This window comes from Apteryx mantelli, chromosome 1 (genome assembly GCF_036417845.1).
Source record: "Apteryx mantelli isolate bAptMan1 chromosome 1, bAptMan1.hap1, whole genome shotgun sequence".
In the NCBI taxonomy this organism is placed as follows: Eukaryota; Metazoa; Chordata; class Aves; order Apterygiformes; family Apterygidae; genus Apteryx; species Apteryx mantelli.
In genome coordinates, this window is record NC_089978.1 from 124,908,286 (window position 1) to 124,933,004 (window position 24,719).

Below are 24,719 nucleotides of genomic sequence, written 5' to 3' on the forward strand. Positions count from 1 at the left end.
CGGTAGGTTTTCGCTGACCAGAGATGCAGTTTGTATAGCAGTATATAGAGATGCTTTGAAGTAAAGGAACTTCTTTCTGTCACTGTTAACATGTTTGATTAAGTTATCCTTTTATGTAAAAGTATTTTAACAGAACAAATGTGCAAACCTGTTCTCATTTAAATTTTCCACATTTGTAATACTCTATATGAGTGTCCAGAAGGCAAGCTAAAGAAATTTTGCCCTTTGATCTCCAGTCCTCATGTCACATCCTTTTCTTGGTATAGCAGTAGCCTGGTACTCTGAAAGATATGTTCTACTTAGAAACTTGAAGATTGTGATTAACTAAGGAATTTGCATACTACTTGGGTGTTTTGTTATATAATGTACTATAACTATATTTTATATTACCACAGTCCAATGTAACTTCAAGAGTACTGAATATTTGATCATCCTTTTTTGATATATATATGTGCACTTGAATAATATGAAAAGTAAAAGAATGGTGTGTTTTTGTGAAGAAAGTGGCAGTGTTGGTGTGGTGAGGGGGGGGAAAGTTAACACCCTTTTTTCTCTAACTAGGGCAACTAAGGTTTCTCATGTGCTTAAGCCTCCTGACACCTATCTTTGATATTCGATTGTCTCTGAAACGACAATGTGGAGAGGTGCTGGCAAGATGCAGTGTTGCATCTAGGATTGCAAATCTTTCTCATGACTTTGTTTTGTACAAATCTGAACACTTGATTTTTTTGTATAGCCTCTGTATTAAAAATTCATTGTTCCATTTCATGTGTATGATCTGAAGAAGTATTCATTTTAAAATAAAGGAGTTCACCCATGTTTAAGTAGTGGTTAGGATTTGTCTAGGGGATATATCTTAATCTCAAGTAGAAGAACTGTTACAATACTCTGCTCAAGTGTGTCACTTGTAAGGGCGTTATATCTCTGCCTTACTAGCCTTTGAAAAGTCCCCCAAAGGACTTTTGCAGGATACACAAGAACACAAGTCTCTTCTCTTCTATTTCTTAGCTTCCCTTGCCCTGGTCTTTTGACAAATACATTAAAATATCTCCAAACTATTAAAAAGCATTTTTTTTCTCTTTCCAAATGCTGGTAATGAACACTTAATATATTTGTATTAATCTCCCATTGCTTAAAAATCATCCTTCTTTGCAATAAAAGAATATTTTCTTTGAAGTAATAGCATGTCAGGCATATTTCACTGAGTTTTCTGAAGCAATTGTGAGCAAATAATGTGATGAAGTGCAGTCAGTATTTGTTTTGTTCCCTGACTGTGATGCCATTATAGTAACTGAAGGAATTAAGAAGTAGAGAATAAGTAAAGGAATAATAGCTCAAATTAGTGGCTTTATTAGGCTTCATTTGTTAGTATTACTTATCATTAATTTTGTGATTGCCTCAGGACCAGTCAAGAATAGGCTTAATTGGGTTTTTATTGGCTTTTAACCATCATGGAGCCATAGTCTGCAGGCTCTCACTAAACCAGATGCTTAATATTCTACGTGGCTGCAAATAGAAGATCCCTTAAACACCAGGTCTTCAAAAGGTTTATCCAAATATTTACCTTGACGTTCTTGAAATAATTCTTTTGGCGGAATCCTTGCAGTAAAGCTGAGTATGTCAGACAGCCTTCCGTAGTATTTAGACCTTAACCAAAACTGTATGTGTTTCAGCTAAAGCATTTTCAGTCTTTTTGACAAATTGGTGTTTTATTAGACGTTTATCTGGCTGCACCTGTTTAATTGTTTCTCCTCTCTTTTTAGCCTTGGGGTTCTATCTTACGGAACTGGAACTTTCTAGCCGTGACACATCCTGGTTATATGGCATTCCTGACGTACGATGAAGTCAAAGCGAGGTTACAGAAATACAGCACTAAGCCTGGGAGGTAAGAGGTTTTACTGATTACTGCCTTCCAAATAAACTTACTGTCTCGGAAGCTACCTAGTTTTTCTAGCTCTGTCCTTCCATATCATGTGACACTTATGCTGCAATATTAAAGGAGTGAATTTTTAGCTTTTTGTTGTTAACAGAGTGAATCAGAGAAAAGTATTAGGCATTTTTTTAAACTTGGGACTTTATTTCTATCAAAATATCTTTTTAAAAGATAGTTTAGTACTAAAGGCCAAAACTCCAGATCCAAAAAATGCTGAACTTTGAAATTTTCAGAATAAGAATTTTGTAGTCCTGACCTACTTTTTCTCCCATGGTTCTTCCTGTAGTGCTGTGAAATGAAACAGCATTGTGTTAGACATGAAAACCAAAATATCTAAATCAAGTACAAGTAAAACAAAAAAAAAAAGTGAAATTTTATTACTTTTCTTTTGAATTATGTACAACCTGCAATGTCATCTGGAAAGCTTATTTGAAAATAGAATTTACTTTTCAAAATTTTTGTTTAATTGTTGTTTAATAGTAAAATAAAATTCATCCTAACCCCTTAGATGATAGAACGCAAATTATAATTTCAATCAGTGCTTATATGTCCCTTTTATGTCAAATACATGCTTTTCTTCATCAGTAATGGTTTTATATTTTAAACTGTGCTTAGAAAAGGGAACTGTCAGATTAAATATCATGAGGTATATATAGATTTTAAGTAATTTGTGTGATGCTATGCATATTGTATTAGTCAAACTGAACTTTTACCATACATGCTGCTTCTGCTGTTCTGTTTTTTTCTTCTTTACTCAGCTTGGGGAAATAAAAATTCATTAATGAATTTAATTATTTGTTAGTTAGGTTTTTTTAGCTCGTTTTACCTTCCAGTTCTCAAGTTTTATTCTCGAATGTGTAGGTTTCTAACTTTGCTGCTGATCACATGTATACGTAGCTAAAACCACATTGTTCTGAAACTTGTTAGAGAAAAGTGTGGCGATACCATGACAAAGCTGTATCTGTTTTCTGTACTCACTTTCACTGCTTTTTAGCAAACCAAATATACCGTATTTTGTTAAGTTACCTGACTGGTAAAGCATGTCTGTACAATAATTGTGTTTCACTGTGTTAATGCTGATGTTGCATTGGCACTTACAGATGATGTTATGGAACTCAGATACTAGGATGATTTTGAAAGTTGCTATACTTAGTATTTTCTCTATTATTAATTTTGATTTTGTGTGTATAAAAGAGAAGTAGTAATGAGGGAAATTATTCAAAGTTGCCTTAATGTTCCTTTAATAGAGAGTTGGCTTTAAGCTAACTTTCTATTTGGGTATCAGAAGATAACTCTGAACTGATTAGGTGAAATACTGAATTTGTCATTTTTGAAGAGGAGATATGAAGTGAAATTGCTTGTTTAATCAGTCTAAAACATGAAATGAATAGAAACTAGTTGCTACTACCATGTAATGCTGGCCCTATTAAGTTCCTAAGAGCCAAACCTTAGAGAGGCTAAAATTTCTCATTCTATATTGCGTGGAAGGAAATAAAACATTATGGTGTAGTTAAGAAAAGCTGTTCTGTAATACAGAATTGGCTCTGCGATACTTCACTGTGGCATGCTTTCCTGGATGAGATTTTTGCATCTGAGTTGGTGTCTGATACTGAAGACTCCAGAGTTCTTAGTAAGAAGAAATAAACATGCCTGATACTCTTGTCTATAATCTCTTGCCGTTCCTTTCCTCTTTCTGTGCACTCTCTCTGCATTATTTTTACTTCTGGCTATTGCCTGCACCACACAGAACTATTCACATTAAAGGTCTGTTTAGGCTGGTATTTTCTGAGGTAGAAGTGATATTTCTTCTGTCCTGTTTGCCAGCTGTGGTGCACACAAAATTAACATTGCCAGCAGAACAGTTTTTGTTATTCATTGGTCTCATTTCTGTTGTGTCTGAAGATGCAATCTGGTTCCCCATGCCATTTATTTGGGTTAAAGGCCTCTGTATGCACAAAGGGTTTATGTTGTAGCTATGGAGAAAATATAATACTCTGTTTTTGAAAAGGTTTATGGGCATGTCTAAATATATGTAATGTGACTATTTACATTGAAAATGCAACTTTCAGTTTGAGGACTAAAAAGCAAGCAAATCAGAAGTTGGGGATAGGTGACTATTAGGCCCTTTTTGCGCATGAGGAATGACAGCATAAAAGACTGGTTTATTTAAGGTTGCCAAAACAACATGTGGCAGAATTGGAAATCTGGCCCAGATCTTCAGAGATCCAATTCAATGTCTTAACCAGAGGCCATCCTTCATCTCTGCACTTGCTTGGCCAAACTTTGATTAACAATAACTTTTTGTCCATCCTGTTGTTATAAAGCTACATTTTCAGACTGAGTTGCACTCGCCTAGGACAGTGGGCCATTGGATATGTGACAGGTGATGGGAACATTTTGCAGACCATACCTCACAATAAGCCTCTGTTTCAAGCTTTGATTGATGGCAGCCGGGAAGGATTGTAAGTACGCATTCTTATATTCCCCATAGGTATGAAATTCTAATTCAGTTGTTGTTCTAATGCTTCAAACCTGCAATTAATAAAGGTGTTTAAAACGATTAGAAAAGTTGGATATGGCTTTTGGCATTCCTTTAGAGATTAAGGACCATCCCTTTTTTCTGTCTGAAAAACATGGTAATTCCATTAATCAAACTTAGCCATATCTCATAGCAGGTAGATTCCAGGAGAAAATAAGACTGGGCAGCTGTCAGTTTGATTCCCCCAACAAGTGTCGCAAATGCATTCAAGCTTTTTGAGCAATTAGTACTACCAGCTCCTTACGTGTATGTGATTGCTTTTTTATATGTTGTGCAACCAAAACATTTTCCAGGTTTTAATAGTTTACTGAAGAATTATAATTATAGGAGAATCTAATTTTTTAGGGAGAAGTGGTACTTTTTTAATAGGCCAGTTGAAGTAACTGGAAAAAGCAGGCAAATTTTTGGTATCAGAATCTTTTCACTGGGATATTTTGATATATCACATGATTATGAAGGGGAAAAAAATTGATCCCCAAAAAAGGACTTAAAAATTCTTTGCAAACTCACAATTTTTCTTGGTCCTCAATAGTCCAGTAATTTTATTCCCGATAGGAGAATTTCACGTTTTGAAAGACGGCAAAACACACTTATGTGATCCTATGTATACTTATGTGTGTTTTGTTTCTAGTGTTTCTACTACACAATTTCCTTGGCAAAAACTAAGCAAACAAAAACTACAGTTGAGAACATTTAATGTGAGGTGACTTTTTTTTTGTTATTTAAAGATAACTTTTTCACAATGTGACTTAACAATATCACTTATAAGAAACTGTTTCTAAGTCTGAGGTGACATAAAACTGAATGTAGAACAACTTAGTGTCTCCCTAATGTTGTTAGCCTGTCACTAACTTCCCACCAGATCTAAATGACCTCATCTGTCCTTGCTTAAAGTCCAGTCTGCACCTTGGATTCTTAGTGTAGATTCCTGTCATAATTTTAGAAAGATACAAATGCATGTTGCTGTCCATTCTGCTCCGTTGCTTGAAATATTCAGCTCTATACACTCACTGAGTACCATGCATAGATCATCAGGAATTTATGCAAGTATAAGAGCTTACTATAAAATTAAGATCCAAAATGATATTATATTGAACTATGCCAAAAAAGTTATCTGCTAACCAAAGCTCAGATGTATTCTTCTGATAACTGTGTGTGTGATGCCAGCATCTCCTTTTTGCTTTTATAGATGGGCTATGCTTTATCGTGTGTCAAAATACACATGTAGCAATTCTATTGCGCCCAAAAGTTGAGAAAATTGGCTAAGGAAAGATGATGCACTTTAGTTAACGTCTACTGTGACTTATTCTGGCTGTTTGAAATTTCGTAAGTAATATTTAGCTAATAAATCTAAAGAAATATGCATATTTATAACAATCTTTTTTTGATGCAGCTATTTGTTCCCAGATGGACGAAGTTATAACCCTGATTTGACAGGATTATGTGAACCCACACCACATGATCACATAAAAGTCACGCAGGTATGTTACACAGTTTGGCAGTTACTTTGTAATCTTCACTTCCCTTAGCATCCCATCCAGCAGTGACAATAAGCTTTTATTAAATTGTGAGAACTAAATTCAAAGGAGTGAAAATATGCTTTTGACAAAGAGATGAAGAATAGAATAATAATCCTTTCAACTTTAGAGCTAATGGTGATGCAAGTGGCATGTCTTGGGAAGTTTGTTTATTCTAAGCCTCTTTCAAGTGAGAAATGTGTTAATGTTTATTAAAGTTTTTCTGATATTTTTGTGATAGGTTAATGGAGCTTGGTGTTTCTTTGCTAATAGCGGTTGGGAATACAGAAGTAAAATCAAGATCAGGTCATAGTTTTTAAGTCTGAAAAGGAATGGTACTGTTTGTTGACAGGTCCAGGAAAAAAATATAGTTCTCTTTATCACAAAGATGTCATTTCCAGGGTGTCTCTTGTTTCTTCCTTGTCTACGTGCAAATTAAAAGAGAGTTCAAGGGAAAAGCAACAGAAATAGTTAAGTGCCTGAAGGGACTGACTTTCAAGAGAAGATAAGAATATCTAGATGTGTGTATAGTCTTGTTAAGTGATGATGTGGTATGCTAATCTGCAAATGTTTGATATTAGAGGAATAGGAAGTAGCCACCACAAGGCAAAGGTTTGATTAAAAACACTGCTAAAATTAACACTAAAAGGCTTTATGTATGTTATGCAGAGTATTTTTCATAACAAAAGGATCTGGAAGAGGGTATGTTCAAGGAAAGACATCAGACTAGATAGAACTCTCTAAAGCCATACTGTTTCAGTTTTCCATTTCTTCGGGGTAGACCTGGTGACCTGCTGGATCTTCTGTCATGAGTGCTATATGCGTTTTCCACCTCCAGAGATACTTTAGAAAGTATCCATGGTGGTATTGGGAGTACCATTATGAAAATGTCTGCCTTCTAAGTGAATTCCTAAAAACAATTACCTGTGGAAGGTGTGAAAAATTCCACCGGTCTCATTTCCTTCTTTTCCCTCCTTATGATAATGAAGGAGTAATACAGACATAACAGATATTTGAGTTGCAGGAAAAACTGGTCGAGCCCCATATCCTTACTTTTCCTCAGAGGAAGAAAACAAAGCTTAGACATTCTCAAAGTTCCCGTGTTTCTCCACAAGGTAGTCTTGTTTTTTTTCAAAGTCACTGAACAAATCCATTTTTTTTCTGAACTTGTAGTTGTGAGGGAAATATTAGTTAATACTCATATATTAATACATATATTAATATTCATAATATTAATGTCAGTTCATCAGAGCCTGAACTATATGAATGCTGCCTGAAATAATATCTACCTGCAGTAATTTAAAGCTGTCCCTAGAGCTGCTTAAACTATGAAAAGATGGTATAAAACTGGCTCCAGGACTAGATTGCTGCAGATGGATTCTTTGCAAAGCTCCACCACAAGCATATTTAGTGCATACTGACCACAGCTGCAGATATGAGTTCTTTTGTCTTCCTTTTCTTAGCCTCCTCTACCCTCTCTTTACTCAACAGTAGCTGCTTATTTTCCTGTGACCTGGATTGTTCTTACTTCAAGCTTTCAAAATTTGCTTTTCCTCGAGTGAAAAGGAGAGAATAAAAAAGCTTTATTCCTGCACAAATGCATTTGTTTTTCAGTTCCCTAGCAATACCTTTCCTAACTCTAGAAAACTGTTTTCAGCATGGGTTTTATCTATTATTCCTCCTGAAGGTGTTCTTGTACCTTAGTGTCAGTTTCCTAAGGCCATGAAGGACGGGATGACCTATGCATGACTGTTGCCATGTCACCCAGGGCTGCATTCCTGTCATACTTCCTTCACGGGGGTTGTTTACTTTAGTTGACCTGTGTCCATGCTGCAGATAGAAAACCCTGTTGCTTTTCATTTTTTCAATCCAGTAACTTTTATTAGTCCTCAGCTTACACCTAGAAAATGTAATCTCCATTTTGTTCCCGTCCATCACGTAATTGGTCCCTTACAACAATGCTTTCGTTATTTTCCTCTTAATTGCAGCCGAGGAAAGCAGGATGCGTGCCTTGCATCAAAATAGTAGCTGTATGGGATATGACTTCCTGTAATAACTGGATATTTGAAAAAGTCAGGTCTTATTTTTCTGAAATCCAGGTTGTCCATTTTGGAGCTGAAATAACAGTCAGACTTAATATAAAAGGAAAGCCTAAGAAGCAAAAACAATAGTGCAGTCCATTGCTTCTTAATGCAAGTGATCTTATCAACAACACTTATAATTAGATTCCACCCACACTTACACAGACACACATGCTCTGGATTTTCTGAAATAACTAATGTAAGAAATAAAAATGCCATTAAAAATTGGGAGGAGAGAGGGAAGATGAAAGCAAATAATTGTTCCTTGTAATTCTTAAGATGAATTTAGAAGAGTCAGGTCAATTGAATACACAGTAATTTTAATTCTTTTGAAAAGTCTGTAGAAATCCAAACAGACACAAGTTTATTAAATTTTATTTGTACCATTTATTATACCATTTATTATACCATTTATCTTAAGTTTGAAAAAGCAAAAGAGTGGGGTTTTTCGGAAACCTGAGTACGGCTTTTAAATAAATCTGTACCAATCGTTTCCTCTACTATTAAGAAAAGCAGGTTAGAAAATGGGCTCAGAGAACTGCATTTGTCACTAGTGGTAGTTAAGTATATCCTTTATCAACTAATCACAGTAAAGAAATAATAACTTCACATTCTTTTTTTACAGGAACAGTATGAATTGTACTGTGAAATGGGTTCTACTTTTCAGCTGTGTAAAATCTGTGCAGAAAATGATAAGGATGTGAAGATTGAGCCTTGTGGGCACCTCATGTGCACTTCTTGTCTTACAGCATGGCAGGTACAGTCATAGTTCAATTAGAGGGGAAGAGGAGGGATTTCTTTGTTATATCTCTGTTCGCTGTGTGGGTTTTCCATTCACCTTTTCAGGTACTCAGGATATTCAGGGATATGTCTATGTAAAATGGTAAGCTTGTTTAATTTCATGGACTAAAATCTGTCTGTGAAAAACAAAGTCCTAGGAATCATTAGAATTTGGACTGCTAGGCTTGCCAAGGACATTTGCTGCTTATCGGAAACCTTTTCCCGAGTGCAGGATCTACAGAGGAGGTGGAAGCTGGGCCCTTGCTGCCTATTCAGTCACCCAGCTCGCTCCATGATGTGTTCAAAAGCAATGAGAGGACAGGTAGCAGCTGGGAATCGGATAACTGACTAATCAGGGTTTTAGAATGGGACAGGATGTCTTTGACAGGAGAAGGATTTAGTCAATAGTGCATATCACACATTGCCCTTTGAAAAACAAGCTCAGAATCTCTGTGTGCTTTTAGTTGTTAATGTGCAAATCATGAAGCCTCACCACCTAGCTTTTGACAGGTGTTGGGGTCTGAGAGATGAATGGAGAGGAAAACTGTGATCTCTAATGTCGTTTACAGAATATTCTGGAAGGCACAGATGCTTCCCAGTGGTGCACCAGTTGGGGTATTTTGTCCATTTTGTTCATGGACTTATCAGTCTGTGGGAAAAGGGAGAACCGATGCCTTTATTTAAGCATAGTTAACAAACATTTGACTTAAAACTGAAATCAAAAACAAAGGTTATTCTTCATTACAGCTTCAGACTTTCCCCTAACAGGTGCTTCCCAAATTGAGTCTTTTCAGCGCTTTTGCTTTTAGCAAGTACTTTCATTGCTATTCTGCCTCCTTCCCCCGCCCCCTTCTTCCATATCTATACATTGTAAGGGGAGAAGTAAGGGTCATCCGTTTCTCAGAGGGGACTCTGTACCGCAGTTAGCTACCAGTCTTCGAATACAAATATAATGAAAAGAGTAAGTAGAATCCTTGATTCTGATCCACTTTTGAGCTGGTTTAAAATCAGTTGTATCAGTGAGTTTTCATTCTCATGGTTGAAGATACAACCCAAAGTAGTAATGTTTTTTTTTCAGATTCTTGATTAAGAAATCTTTGTTGGCACGCCAACACAATGAAACAGAAGGGTCATTTGGGTTTTTCTTTCGTTAGCCACTTACTGAAAAGGAGGATTCCCACTTTCCAGTTTTCTGTTCTTCCTGAAATTTGGGTTTGATGTTCCAAACTCAATCCTTTCAAACTGTCCACAGATCAGAAATTCTGAGAAAATTCCATGTTAGGCATACCCAAATAAGAATATTTGGTTTATTAAGCAGCTGCTAAGTTGCAGCAATATTTCTCATTTCAAGAATACCCTTTTTCTATTCTTAGCAGTTTCTCTATGAATGACAGAACATAGATGCCTGACTGCATTAGTCTTTGATTTCAAAACTCAGCCGTGCTGAATTTGCCCACTTCGTGTTAGAAAAGTCCTGAAAGTCCCTATACTTCTGGTTGCCCTGTGTCTCTCATCGTGGTAGCAGCAGATTCCAGTGTTGAACCAGTGATGTGCTCTGTTTCTGGAGACTCAAGAAGCTCAGGTTTCAGTATTCTGGCCCAGTGGTTAGGTCTTCAGGCAGAGGACAAAGCATTTTAAGCTCAGAGCACTGCATTTTCCAGTGACATCAAGCTTTGTCAGAAAATTCCATCCAGCCAGCTACGTTTTGGACTTACTGCAAATTTAACTTTTGTATAATTAGCGAGGCAATAGAGAAATACACTGTAACAGCATCAGCTGTTACAAGCTTCTGATGGGCTAGTGTTTAATTGCTCTCATAATGGCTCATTAGACATGCCTCGAGAGGTCCAATACAGATGTTTTCACTAAGCAGAAAAAAAGTTATTTAATAAATTGAATAAGCAACAACAGATCTGCATAGAATTTTAAGCATGATTCACCTTTATGGAGGTCAGTCTCTCAAATAAGTTTGGTTAAACTATCTCTCTTTTGTAGTGTGCAATAGGAAGAGAATTTCATTTTCTTCCACAGAAATCCTTTCTTCTCTAAAAGCTGCAGTTCTGGGCTTAATTATAAAAGTCTGTGGGCCTGTATGCTGCATTGTCAGGTTCATGACAATGAATGACAGGTCCTTTTTCAGTGTTTTAAATAACCTTTCTGTGGTCATGGACAAACGTGTGTGTATATATATAGACATCTCAGGTCTCTGTTTATTTTCTCAGTTGTATTCATACTATTGAATGCAAGTCTCTCATGTTGTGATCAGTTACTAGATATGTTTTGGTGAACTTAGTGCTAGTACAGAATTATCTGACAACACATGTTTAAGAAAGCCTTGGAAATGGAAAACTCTGTGCTAGGCCCTTCCATCAACTCCTTTTCTATAAGGCTGTTTCTATAAAATGACCTTGTAAAGAATTTTATGAGTAAGGAAGGACTTCTGTTCACTTGGCAGCGATTACTTCAGTAGGTCCCTAAAATTTGGAAGCACTCCTCTGAGACTGTCAACAAGTGATGTTGACTAGTTTTTTGTAATTAAGATGCAAGACTGCTAAAAGTAGATTAGTTAGTTATTTGTCTGCTCAGCGGTATTCAGATAGCATTTATATTGCATATATACCAGTGATCTGTTACAAATCTGTTTTCTATTTACTCTGGTGTTTCCTTTGCAAGCTGATGGAGACCATGTAGAGGGCATTTTGGTGTAGAAGTGCATAAGACTTCATATTTTAATACTTTTTAAGTACTTCTTTTTTTAAGAATGTATGTACTTCTTTGTTTTGCTCAGGAATCTGATGGCCAAGGCTGTCCTTTCTGCCGCTGTGAAATCAAAGGAACTGAACCAATTATTGTGGATCCGTTTGATCCAAGGGATGAAAATTCTAGGTGCTGCAGTGTTATTGATAGCTTTAGTATGCCCATGTTGGACTTGGATGACGATGATGACAGAGAGGAATCTTTAATGATGAATCGTTTGGCTTCTGTCCGAAAGGTAAATTTTCACATATTGCACAATAGGTAAAGCTGTATGTTTGTAAATGATTCTGTCTGTACCTGTGAAGAGTGAGAGGTCACATCTGACACTGTGGGTTTCAACAGCTCACTGAAGAGTTCTCAGGTTGGAAAAACAAAATACATCAATACTGCTGCAGGAAGGCTGAAGTTGAATAGGAAAAAAGAGAGTCCCAAATTCTCAGCTGATGTATTTGGGTTAACTCCTGTCTATATTGGAAGAAGCATTGGTTTACACCAGATGATACTCTTATCCAAAATACTAGATGCTTTCTGGAAAATTCCCTGAATGGTCATTTGTAAGAAACACAAAATTTCGTAAATACAGAACATATTGTTCGCTTTCTTCACCTCTGTGGGTACACATGCATAGATGCTTTAGGATTAAACATGAGTTTCTAAATAGGCAATAAATATTATTGCTATGTAAAGGGTTGCCCTGAATGCAATTCCCATGTATTGCACACATATACCTTTTAATCATGCTTTACATGAGTTGCCTATTTTTTTTTTTTTCTGTAAAATAAAATGCTGTGTTTTAGTATTAGGCACCTATAGAGGGGGGAAAAAAGGGGATCTGAAATTATTCGTAGTAACTTTGTCTTTTGCAATGTTTTTGTTCTTAAAATGCCCTATGTTCACTTCTGGGATCTTTATTTAGTTGGTCATAGGAGATGTTATTACTGATAAATAAACACAAACATTAACAAAGTTTTATTTTATACTGGTACTTTTCAGATTTCATTACTATTTTAGTATTTCCGGAATAGATATTGTCATGGGCCATGCAACACTGAATTTCAAATGCATTTTCTATATTCTGCCTTTTACTAAGGTCATCTAGATGGAATAGTTGCCTTGAAATTAGTTTTTTAGTGTCTTACTCTTCCAATTCCTTATCATTGTTATTTGTTTAAAAAAAAAAATAGTGTTTCAGTGTCATATCTGAGAGTATCTGTCAGTTAATATACATACTTCTGATACCCCTCCTAACCTCTTAAGTCATATGAATCATTATTATATTGTGTATATAATACAGCATGGCCTGCTCTTGGGAACAGTTTATCCTTCCTGCCTGGATTTAAATTGCAATCCGCAGCCTGACCTCTGTGAGATAGCCTTGAATTGATGGGCTTTTATAACACTATCACTTCCGTGATAAGGCAGAGTACATTATGCTTTTATCAAAAGAAGGAACAATAGGATTTAATATAAGAAGTTGTGTCTTCAGCATCCACCAACTGCTTGAGTACTTTGGTTCTTGCTATTTTTATGCCATTAATTTCATAGTTCAGTGAAAGACATCTACTAATGATTTTATCCTTGAAGTTTAGGAACAGTTTTTCATTTTTCGTTTGCCCTTTTAATTCTTTATTTGCAGATGTTGAATTATCGAGTCATTTGTTGATTTTCAGTTTGCCCATGCCTTCTTGCAACTGTTACCAATGCTTGTAGAATGATGCTCTTAACCATGCCATCCTTGTGGAATATGTCACAATTTACAAACACTTTTGTTAGAAATGTCCTCTTCAGACTTGCCTGTTTCTTTTAATCATTATTTATTTTTTCCTGTTAAACAATATTTCTTTAGAGCCTTCTATAAGGCTAACACTTTTTTCCATATGACATTACATAACATTTTTCCCTTTTTCAATGTTTGTTTCTTGATAATGTTGTTAATATGAACATGGTACTGCATGATGGCTGTGTTGTATAGTCATTTGATTTTTTGAAACACTGGAGATGAGATGACAGATAGTTCTTGCAACCAACCCAAAACTGCTGGTATTTTGTAATCTCACAGAACATATTTGTCAGTTCTTATTTATTGCAAAGATTTTCATTTATTTCCTCAACATGAAGCTCTTCATCCTTGAAAACTGAGTGAACTGATTTTGTCTCAAATCATCTGGCTAGACCATGTGATAGTACTGAGAAATTTTTCTTGTAGCCTATCTGGCTAGCAGTGAGTTGGGACATTAGACTTAGTGGAAGAAGAAAGTTCCAGGAACATGAACTTCTCACTGAAAATGCCTGTAGGGCTTCAAGCTGTGTTGCAGGAACATTTGAGTCAATCACTATTGTGCTGAAAGCCTTTTGGAGGAGCACTACTGGAACATTTCTAAGCTGTTACTACTAAGTTTTGTTACCTTTGAGACTTGTACTTGAAATGTATTCATAATGCAAAGAATAGTTGCAGTAAGCTCATTTTATTCTGCCTTGTGGAAGCACAGATAGTCATGTTTATCATTGATTAAAGGGCCTGCGTGGGTTTTTAAGTGAGCTCTTTTTGACAAACTGAAAAGCTGAAAAACACTTTTTTGAGTTGTCATTAGAGTTTAAAGAAGCTATAACTTTTTGTTATCCCCTGCTGTATCTGTATGAATTATCTTTTATGCAGATTGGAAGGATAAACCTGCTGTTTATTTCCGCAGATCCAATTACAAGAGGGCATTTGGGGAGCAAAGAGTCTAACTTCTTGGGCAGGTGAATGATATGAGTTGAATATAAAAAATCCACTCTCCATTTTCTACTCCATCTCTGAAGCCTACTCATGAACAGGCAGAGGTGTCTAGATTAAATCCCAGATGGACCTCAGACTTGAAATTGCTTTAAAGAAAAGAATAATCACAAAGCTACTTACTCATTCTTTAATGGAATGAGTAAATGGATCCACTTTAAGAAAAATGAATCATTCTTGCTAGGTGTTGTGTATGAGTCAGCAGCAGCAGATCAGCTCTAACAGAGGCTTCAGAGAAGTCTACTGCAATTAGTACATCTGCCTTATCAAGCAGCTTTTTTTATTATTTCAAATTGTTTTCACATATTTCTTTTTGAAACGAAGATGAGGAGTGGTGCCAAAAGCTCATTGTCTCATTGCTGAGAAATTTCTAACCCCATGGTATCAGATCAGCTAATGCAATTATTGCTTGAAGTGTCCCTGCTCTCAGCTCTATATTGTTTGTCCTAACCAAACTTTGCTAACCTCACGTAGGTCATGAAATATGCCTTAAAAATGTGCAGATTAAAGGTTCAGGTAAACATTTTAAAAAAAGGAGCATTTTTTCATTTTTTTTAAAGAAGGCATTTGAGTCCCCAGTAGACTATTTATATTACTCCATAGTCTTTAATATTACATTGTCCGAATGAATTAAGAGTGATCTGTCACTCCGTCTTGGTCAAGATCTACCTTGATACAGTTGGCTTAAAAAGGAAAGAAAACAAGAAAAATAAATAGTGCAGGAGTTCTCGTTAAGAGCAAAGAATTTTGAATTTATAGATGCTAACTGTATAATCCAAAAAAAACATTATTATTACATCAAACCATAGAGGGAAGCCCTAACAGTGTAGGAGACCATGAAGTTTTCAATAGTTTAAAGTTAAGTTCACATTCTCTAAGGACACTTCCTTCTGAAACTATATGAAAAGTTACCTTGTCCGTGGAGTTACTGACCTCTCTGAAATTAATTGCATAGTTGTCCAAGCACACCAAAAACTGACTTTGATTCACACTGTTGACTTTAAAATATTTTGAAGAGGTCAGCAAAACTGAAAGCCACTACTTGTCATGACTTGGCTTTTTCTGGAGGATGAGTTAGTATGGACTTAACAAATTATGACAAAAGACTTTGGTTCTCAAAATAGGAAAGGAGAGTATGGTTTTTTTACCCTTTTCCCTCTCTTTCCAGTTTTCAAATCTTTTTTGCGGTAATGATTGTTCTGAAAAGGGCATATATTACATAGTAATAGAATTTCAACTTTTATAGTACAAAATATGGAAGCACCTGAAAAAAAGGCTTCAAATATGTATCCAGGCATTTCCCCTGGCCATAAATTCTTAAGCTCACTCACACATATGTGTCAATTCTTTCTTAATGGTACACTTAGTTTATAGGAACTTATTAAAATCATTCCTCACAACTGGAGAGTCCTTAACTTAGTTCACAGTACTTGAAAAAGAGGTGTAAATGCTGGGAGACAGTGTGCCTCTCTTAGTTAAAATTCGTCCTACTGATCCCATTGGCAATCAGCTTTGTGCTGACTCTCACAGCCTTAGGTTGGCTCCATTCCCCTGCCTCACATGCATTTTGTTGGTTCAACAAATGAAAGATCAGATAAAGAACAAACCTATCTATGCAAAACACGTTTGCAGCCATCAGTGTTAAGTGATGTTACTTTATATCCTCATCTGCATTAAGTCCAGCTGGTACTAATCTGCCTAGGTCACCACTTGCCTTAACAAGAAATAAATAAAATGCGAGTTACTCTTATCTGATTATAAATAAAGCTTATTTAATCAAACTTCGGGCGACTATTTGGGAATATCATATGAAAAGTCCACTTCTGGTGTAGGTCTGCTTGGACCTTCTTGGAGGTCTCATTATGAAATCTGTAAATTGTTGAGTTAGCTCCAGCAGCACACTAACAATCAAGATAATATTCCTGCATCAGTCACTTGTTAGGGTTTTTGTTTAGTATGTTTTTAATATATGCCTGTCTGGCAGAAAGGCATTTGAAACTGGAACAGTAGATTTGGTAACCCAACTGTTAACACTTACATCATACAAAGCTTCACTAGAAGCTGTAATTCTTATCAGAAGCAGCCTTATTCTTAAGTTCACAACCACTAGGGGCAATCTGATACCAGTATTTGCCAGTAATAAATATATCTGATTAAATAACACAACTGTGGTCCGCTTTGCAGTACAATTGCGAAATAGATCACAGCTGCTTTTCCCTTGGCAACATTCATGCCAACCAGATGATATCCATGTTGTTACAAAGGAGTCTCTGTTCTTCTCCTTAATTACATCTTTATTGCACAGGTCCTATTGCAGCAGAGCTCCTTTATCTACTGAAGGTCTGTCTTCTGTCACTACTGGTTCATTTGTATTAGTTTGTGTCTTAATCGCTTGCTTGTTTTATCTTTTTTTACTGTGTTACTCTCATCACTCCTTTATTTCTATTGAATAGAAAATACAGATAAATCTCCAGTAGGTGACAAACAGAAAAATCTTTAGTCACTTAGACCTCAGGGGAAGTGTGTTTTTGAGAGATGATGCTCCGTGCCAAAGGAGTAGTTATTATATACAAATCTGTTAATGCCCCTGCATCCACATGAAGTGCAGCCATCTTGGTGTAGCTATCAACAAACATGAAACAATAATGGAGCTAAACAGGTAGGATGGCACAAGGACATGTAAAATACTTTTTTTTTGTAATGGGAATATGATAGAAATATGATACTGAATGCTGAAGAAAGCCTCTTTGTTACTGTAGAGGATTTTTTTGTTTATTTTTAGTATCAGTGGGTATAAATGAGGATTCACAATTTTAAGGTTCTCCCAGCAAAGCATTCTCTCTCTAGCAGCAAGCAGTGACATGGATTCAGTTTCTTTCTAGGGGAGAGTAACTGCTTTTCTGATCAGCTGTTGGATTTTTTTTTTTCCCCCTACTTATAAGTTGTTATTTAGCCTGTTGGCCATCACCAGTTCCCTTCTTAACATCTTTTGGGGCTGCAGCATATAGTGATAGCATTGTGGCTGTAGGCAATGGTAGTTTCAGGGAGACTGAAAGATTTTGCTATTCTGAAACAAGAAGTTGATGCAAGTTTAGATTGAGATCCTTTCACACACATAATGCTTTGGAAAACTTCCATTTTATTTTGGCAGTTGTAATTTACTATCCAGGGAATATAGTTGGTAGAAATAGCTAAATACCAAATATATCTGGAACTGAGAGTTGATTGTATAAATTAATCTCCTGTTTCAACAGGACCTCGTTGACGAAAGAGCGTGTCGTTTTGCATAGTGATTCTTTAGGGCAGAACTGTGTAAGAGAAGGTTGTAATAGATAAACAGATAAAAGCGGTGGATATTCTGAAAATGCTGTCAGTGAAATGTTGTTCAAATGTTCAAATTAGCTGTGGGTTCACATAACTGCATGCAGTATAACATTTGTGATTCTCTCAGGTTGCTCTCTCAGGAAGTCAAGTTAGTTAATGTGGTGGTACAACAATTTGAACATCTAAAATTCCCAACAATCTTTCCTGCCCAGTACTCTGTTTTCAGTATTTACTATTTATATTACTCTTAGTTTCCAACCTCCGTTACATATAGGATTATTTCTTAGTTCTTTTGGAACAATTCATTGCTGACTGAGACACAGCATGTTTTGTAACACCATATAATTTAAAGACTTACTACAGCGCTGTCATTTAATTTTAAACAATTATATTTTATTGGAGATGCAGACCTGCTTATTTGGTTCTATTTCAAAAAATTTGGGTAATAAATTTATTTTCTGTCTGATGCTGAAGCCAAGGTGTTGACTATATCATATTACATGTCTCTTGTCTTTTAGAAATGCTTGGCAGAGGGTGTAACTGAACTTTGAAAACTAATGTTATTAAATGATACAATGTTTATTATGCTACTCAACTGGTAGATACTTTCTGTTGAGTAAAAGGAATTGATATCAGTATATAATCGCTTTATAATTATGGTTGCTCAGGCGTGCTTGTAAGGTACATATCTAACTTATTCAATTAGTTCCCTTTCTGTAATGTCCAGAGAAACTGAGCACCTCACAGTCATTAGTGTCGTTATCCTCACAGTCTGCCAGGCAAGATTAGGGATGTGTGTGTCCATTTTACCAGTTAAAGGAAACAAAAATTAACAGCCATAGTCAGACCACTTAATATGAGCATTCTGACCACTTCTCCATTGCAAAGAAAAGGTGGGGATCCAGGACCTGGTAGCTGTGAAGAGCATGACATTTGAATTGCTCACAGACCTATGGAAATTGAACATGAAATTGAATTGAATGTGTAGTCATGACACTGAATTTACAGGTTTACCAAATGGCAAAACCCTAAGTGACATAAAAAAATCTCTTTGGCCGTGCAATTGAACCTCAGCCTTCTAGCTCTTACATGAGTGTCTTAAGCACTTCCTTACTTCTTCTTCTCATTGTTTCTTGCAGTAATACTGTGGTGGCTTCTATTTCTGAGGGAGGTCTAGTACCAATTCCAATTGTATAGAGTAGTATTAAACTAGATTTAGTACAGTGTTGAATATGGAGTTCAGATACTAGATCCTTTTCTTGGATCTGCCTTTGAGTTTATGAAGTTTTCAGTAATCTGTTCAAATTATTTCATATATTCACCATGTGTAAAGAAAGGTAACATTGTTTATTTGTTTACCTTGCTCAAGAACTTCCTTGAATAGCAGCCTAACTTGATGATGAAAATACGTAACTTTATTATACTGATCCAGTCCCTGTCATTATTACAGGACATACACTATTTGTGATTTAAAAAAAAAAAAAAAAACTTATTTATAAAGGGGGAAAGGTTTTATTGATGTGATTTATCCTAGAGATGGGAGCATTAATTTTTGTCAGCATTTTTATATGTTTGATTTTGAATGATAGCAGATTGTTTGCCTCTATAACCAGGTTATATGGTGAGATTTTGGAATGCCTCAGTGCCCAGGTGGCCTGAGGCTGGTGCTTGGTGTGAATGTCTTCCAGCTAGTCAGTCTATTGCCCAGGAAAGCACAGAATAGCATAAATGCCCAGGTTTACCTGCGATGCAGTGATATAAACACAGTGGGTTCACAGATGTACCTTTAACTGATTTATTTAAATAAGTCAACTGTGTTTGTTAAAACTGAGCCAGACAAGCTTCAGGAACTGGTTGCAAAAATGGGTGCAGCCTAGACTGATGATTGAAATCTTTGGTTTTGAATATTTTACAGCCTAGCTTCTTATTTTTAAATAGTTAAAATGATCTTTTAAATGAGAACTAGTCAACTTCCATTGTGCCTGTGGATTTGAAAGGACAAGTCAAGAAAATAAGTCATCATTTATCACTTGAGGATGTTAAATATGCATGTGTGTGTCATTAATATTTGCTAAAATGGTAAACTGCAGTTGTGAAATAATTTTTGTAAGTCATCTAATAAATGAGGGGGAAAAAGAACTACTTTGAGGCTTGCTGGCTTGAAGATGATTTTGATTAGTAAGTTTTCAGGAGCCACATACATTCCATTTTCTGTGGAAGTATGATTTGGAAGTGGGCTGTGATTAACAGAGGATATCATAAGGCTCCAGCTTTAAAAAATACCAAATTTTAGATTGCATACTCTCTATTACTGAAAAGTTTTTAAGAGTAAGGGTACAGGAATCTCTTTTTACATTTTGTGATCATTGCCTTTAGTGCAACAGTATAGATGGCTTGTTTTTTAGAAGAATATATATTCCAATAGTTTGTTTATTTTCATCGTAAGTTAACATGGATCTTAGTTAATTTTCAGGTAGAATGACCTGTAGACTTCTTTTTTTCAGTACCTATAAGCTGAATACTTATACTACCTAGTAATTAAGACTAGCAGGGTGTCCGTTATGATAAATGGCTATGAGCAAATACCTGACAAGTACCAAATGTTTTCATTATTATGGAATGAAAGTCATTTACTTAATGATCAGGTAAATTCTAGTAACATTTTTTTCCATCTTGAAGTGCAATGAGAGACAGAATTCACCAGTGACATCTCCAGGATCTTCCCCGCTTGCACAAAGAAGAAAACCACTTCCAGACCCCCTGCAAATCCCACATCTTAGTCTTCCACCTGTACCTCCTCGTCTGGATCTCATTCAGAAGGGAGTAGCACGATCACCATGTGCCAGCCCAACTGGATCACCAAAGGTAAATCGTGCTGAACCGTGTTTCTTTTTATCTGAGAAATTGTACTTGCTTATTTATTTTGGAAAATTGACTAGTGAGAAATTTTGCGTATTTCTTTTCTTTTTCAGGGGTTCTGGCCAAAAGATCAAAATGTCTCATAGCTTAGAAGAACTTTAGATTAGATCAGTATTGATTAAGTCATCTGAAGACTCTCATCTCCTTCAGTTGACTTTGGCCAGTGCCTGTCCCCTTGCATTATACCTTACCTAGTCAGATGATTACAGTTAAATGTGTCAGTCAAATGTGACCTCTGTTAGTCTGGTTATATTGCACTTGGTTATGCTCAGAATTTCAAAGATATCAGTTTGACATTGCTGTAATGGATCACTTCTCTAATAAAACCTGATTCACAAAAATAAATAGAAATGAAAGTTTCCTGAAAGTAGATTTAAAGGTCATTATCTCATTAAAATTACATGCTGTGCACTGATGACAATTTATGCTCATTTCCAACAGTACCCTCACAAGAAAAATATGTGCAGACACCCTGCTTTCAAAACTTAAAGTGGCATATATTAGGACTCAGGCTTCAGGGAAAATAATGACTATAGCTAATAAATTGTATGCTATGTTTTGTGAAACAAATGATACTAAAGAGTTAACTACTTTTTTGAGTGGATAAGGATGAGGGAAAACAAATACTGTGTTATTCTCTGATATAAGTCGATCATTTTGTTGTAATTGCTACATAGGGAGAATGAATTAGATTTAAATTTCTATTTTCAATCATGAATTCAAATTGGATTTTGACAACATAAATTGAAAACTGTGTGTTGATAATAATCCAGTATTAAGTACCCTATTTATTTTGTCAGTTTTTTACCTTTAAGCTTGAAAATCCACTTCTTTTTAAAATTCTAGTTGTATACAATTTAGAGGAAAAAATGGATGTTTAATGGGTATTTGTTTCTTTATCAATCTTCTATCACTTTTTAATATTATACAAGGAAAATTATAACATTGAGAATATATGCTAAGCATTTGGCACATCTATTAAATTTGTATATTTTACAAGTAGGTATAATGTAAAATAGGTATATTTTACAATATTATACAAAGTTCATGGCTTTTAAAAAATAGAAAATCAGAAATACCACTGGTGTTGCTTAATTTTTTTAACTGAAGTTATTTGGACAATGCTCTTCTTTTTCCATTAAATTTTTCCTGAAGGAAAAAGTAAAATATTTCTGGGGTGCAAGGGAAATAAGATGAGGAGTGACAAGGATTTGTAATTTCCTATTTAAAAAAAAGATGATCCCTGCTAAGACTTTTTGTTTAGTCAAAAATCTGTTCTCTCTTTCTGCAATGGAGGACAGTTATAACAAAAAATTTTGGACCCAGCTGTTTTTGTTGCTGCCTTGACAGTGAGAATAGCTATTTTTCTTAACTAGAAGGTGAATTAAACTTTTTTTTTAGTTTAATATACTGTCCTATTTATGTTAATAGGCCTGAAGATAGAATAACTCACTTTTCAATGTAAGTAATGTGTAAAGATGCTGCACTAAAAATGCATAGAGGGTTGACCTGTAAAGTGAGACCAAATACCATTCTTTCTTCAAAAATTTTGTGGATTCACTGTCTTGAAGTGGTAATATTATGAAGCCAGAGCCATGAAAATTACGCTTTCCAAGGAAGAGAATCTTCCCAATATTTATTATGATAACTGATGGAGGAGAAAAACATTTCCTGAAAACCTAGGGTGACTTGAGCATAGTTTTGTAAACTGCTGTTAGTAATTCCCTCACAATGAGAATACTTTGTTTTTCTCTCAGATGTGTGCTCTTAGAAGCTTTATAACTACCTATGTATTTTTTTTCTGATAACTTGTTTTTCAGCTTTTTAGTAATAGTACACACAATTTTCAAGAACATTTCACCATTTATGACACAGTTCAATTCTGAAAAAGGAAGTACTCTGGTGAAGGTTGTTTCCAGATGAGCTTCTTGTAAACATAAATGAATACCAAGCATGTTACCTGAAAAATTGAACTGCAGTTCAAACAAATTTGGCACTCTAACAACTTGTGGCATGTAAAGAATGGAGTTATCCCTAGTTATATCAGTGAAAACAAAATAATTGTCTTCTCCCTCCGCTTGCTCCCTAATCTTGGCCTTTTTGTGCTTGTTCCCTGTCACCAAGTCATCCACCTTTGGAACTAGGTTTTATTTTGTTTTTTTTGTGGTTTTTTTTTCCTCTTGTGTCAGGCATTCTACTTTTCTAAGCATGCCTCAATTCATTTCAGCAGCTGAATAAGTGAATCCAAGGAAGCCTTATGGAAACAGTCAGATAAAGCAGCCTCAGCCTGTTCTCTCTTCTCCCTCCCCCCCGCTTTCTTCTTTGGGTTCCTCGTGCCGCAGCAGAAATGGAGCGCACGTTCTGAAGAGAGCGTGTGTACTCACGAGCTCTTCGCAATGCAGAGACGAGCCTAACGCTTGACTTGATGCAAGTTCTTTTCTGATGCCTTGAAAATATCTTGGTCAGAAAATGTAAAGCCATACTTGGTCATGAGAGAGAGATGCATGCCTATATGTAATAATTTTTTAAAACTTACTGTTTTGTTTAGTCTTCTCCTTGTATGGTGAGGAAACAAGACAAACCTTTGCCAGCACCTCCGCCTCCCTTGAGAGATCCTCCACCGCCTCCCCCGGAAAGACCCCCTCCAATTCCACCAGACAACAGACTAAGCAGACATCTGCATCATCCAGAAAGTGTGCCTTCCAGAGACCAGCCAATGCCCCTTGAAGGCTGGTGCCCCAGAGATGTGTTTGGGACAAGTCAGTTAGTAGGATGTCGAATAGGGAGTGATGCTTCCCCCAAACCAGGACTCACGGCAATTTCAAACATAAACGGAAGGCACAACCGCATAAGTTCTGAGACAGGATTTATGAGAAAACACAGACGTCACGAATTGCCTGCAGAAAGTGCCAAGGTAAGAGATGTGCTGAAGCCTAAGGTGATGTTCAAATCCAGCATTGTCATGCATTGGCTAAAGTACTCTTTTGTGTTGGTCAGTGTTGATCAGCTTTTTCTGAAACTTTCCTGTTAATACTTAAGAATATGCTGGTTATAAATAAAAGAAAGATAATTAAATACTGCAATTTGTAAAGCAGTGGTACATTGGGAGCTAAGTTACAATTTAATTTTAACATGAAGCCTTCAGAAAAAATGACTTGGAGAGAAAATTCTAGATTTGCTATATTCTTCTAGCAAACGCATTGGGTTGATGCATGATGATAACTTCAGTTATGTAGCATCTCAAATCCACTTTGGAAGTGCCTCATGCCAAAATTGTTTATACATTTATTGATGGGATGATAGATGTTCCAGTTGCCTCTGTCACAGGTGAGGTAATGGCTTGGTAACCCCTTCAATCTGTGAATTATGTAATGGGTACAGGTGATATATACAAATATACTTAAATTGTCAGCTATATTGTGTGCATTAGTGCAAAAAATAGCTAAATGTTGTAATGATTAGGTAGTCTTGTTCATTGGTAAAACAATATTTTTTATAGAGCATTAAATTAGTTATCATATTTAGTAGAATCTAATGGAAAATATCTAGCCTGCCTTGAAAGAAAGAGAGCAAACCAATACATCCAAAGCCAAGTTAATTGTAGAATAGTTTACTGTATGCATTTATTACTGACTACACGGGCGGCATCCTCAAAGAGCTCGATGGAACAACCCCAGTGTTGCATTGCTTTTTTTGGTATTATCATCAGTACTATAAACCTTATTGGGGATAATTAGCATTGCAGTCCTCTTGTATCTACACTTTTGTTTTTCAGTTGTTTACAGTAATACACATTTGTTTAGCTGATTTTTTCCTCCTTTGGTGGACTCAAATCAGAACTCTAGCTGCTAGAGTTGTAATAATGAACAGCTGCCATCAGAGCAAAGGCTGTAACTTGTCCGTAGCAGTTTTTGATTTCTCTTGGACAAATGTCTAATCTGTTTTCAGTGCTGAGGGTGTTTGGAGCTGTCACTTGCTACCTTTCCACTAGATCATCTAGCTTGGTTTGGCTAGGGCGCGTTTGCTTGTCACCCAAAGGAGAAGTATGTCTGTCTGTCTCTGGCTGCAATGAATAGTGTGAATGTAGCTGTGG

The 24,719-nt window shown here is 36.0% G+C and overlaps 1 protein-coding gene across 1 annotated transcript in view; it reads left to right on the top strand.

Annotated features, from left to right (window-relative positions):
* The window catches only part of CBLB (Cbl proto-oncogene B), a 140,615-nt gene that overhangs the window by 83,150 nt on the left and 32,746 nt on the right, over positions 1-24,719 (top strand). Inside the window, exons 6-12 of the mRNA XM_067300840.1 lie at positions 1,764-1,885; positions 4,258-4,395; positions 5,866-5,953; positions 8,696-8,827; positions 11,639-11,842; positions 20,387-20,572; positions 23,175-23,540. Coding sequence (XP_067156941.1) covers positions 1,764-1,885; positions 4,258-4,395; positions 5,866-5,953; positions 8,696-8,827; positions 11,639-11,842; positions 20,387-20,572; positions 23,175-23,540 — 1,236 coding nt within the window. The remainder of the gene's footprint in view (positions 1-1,763; positions 1,886-4,257; positions 4,396-5,865; positions 5,954-8,695; positions 8,828-11,638; positions 11,843-20,386; positions 20,573-23,174; positions 23,541-24,719) is intronic.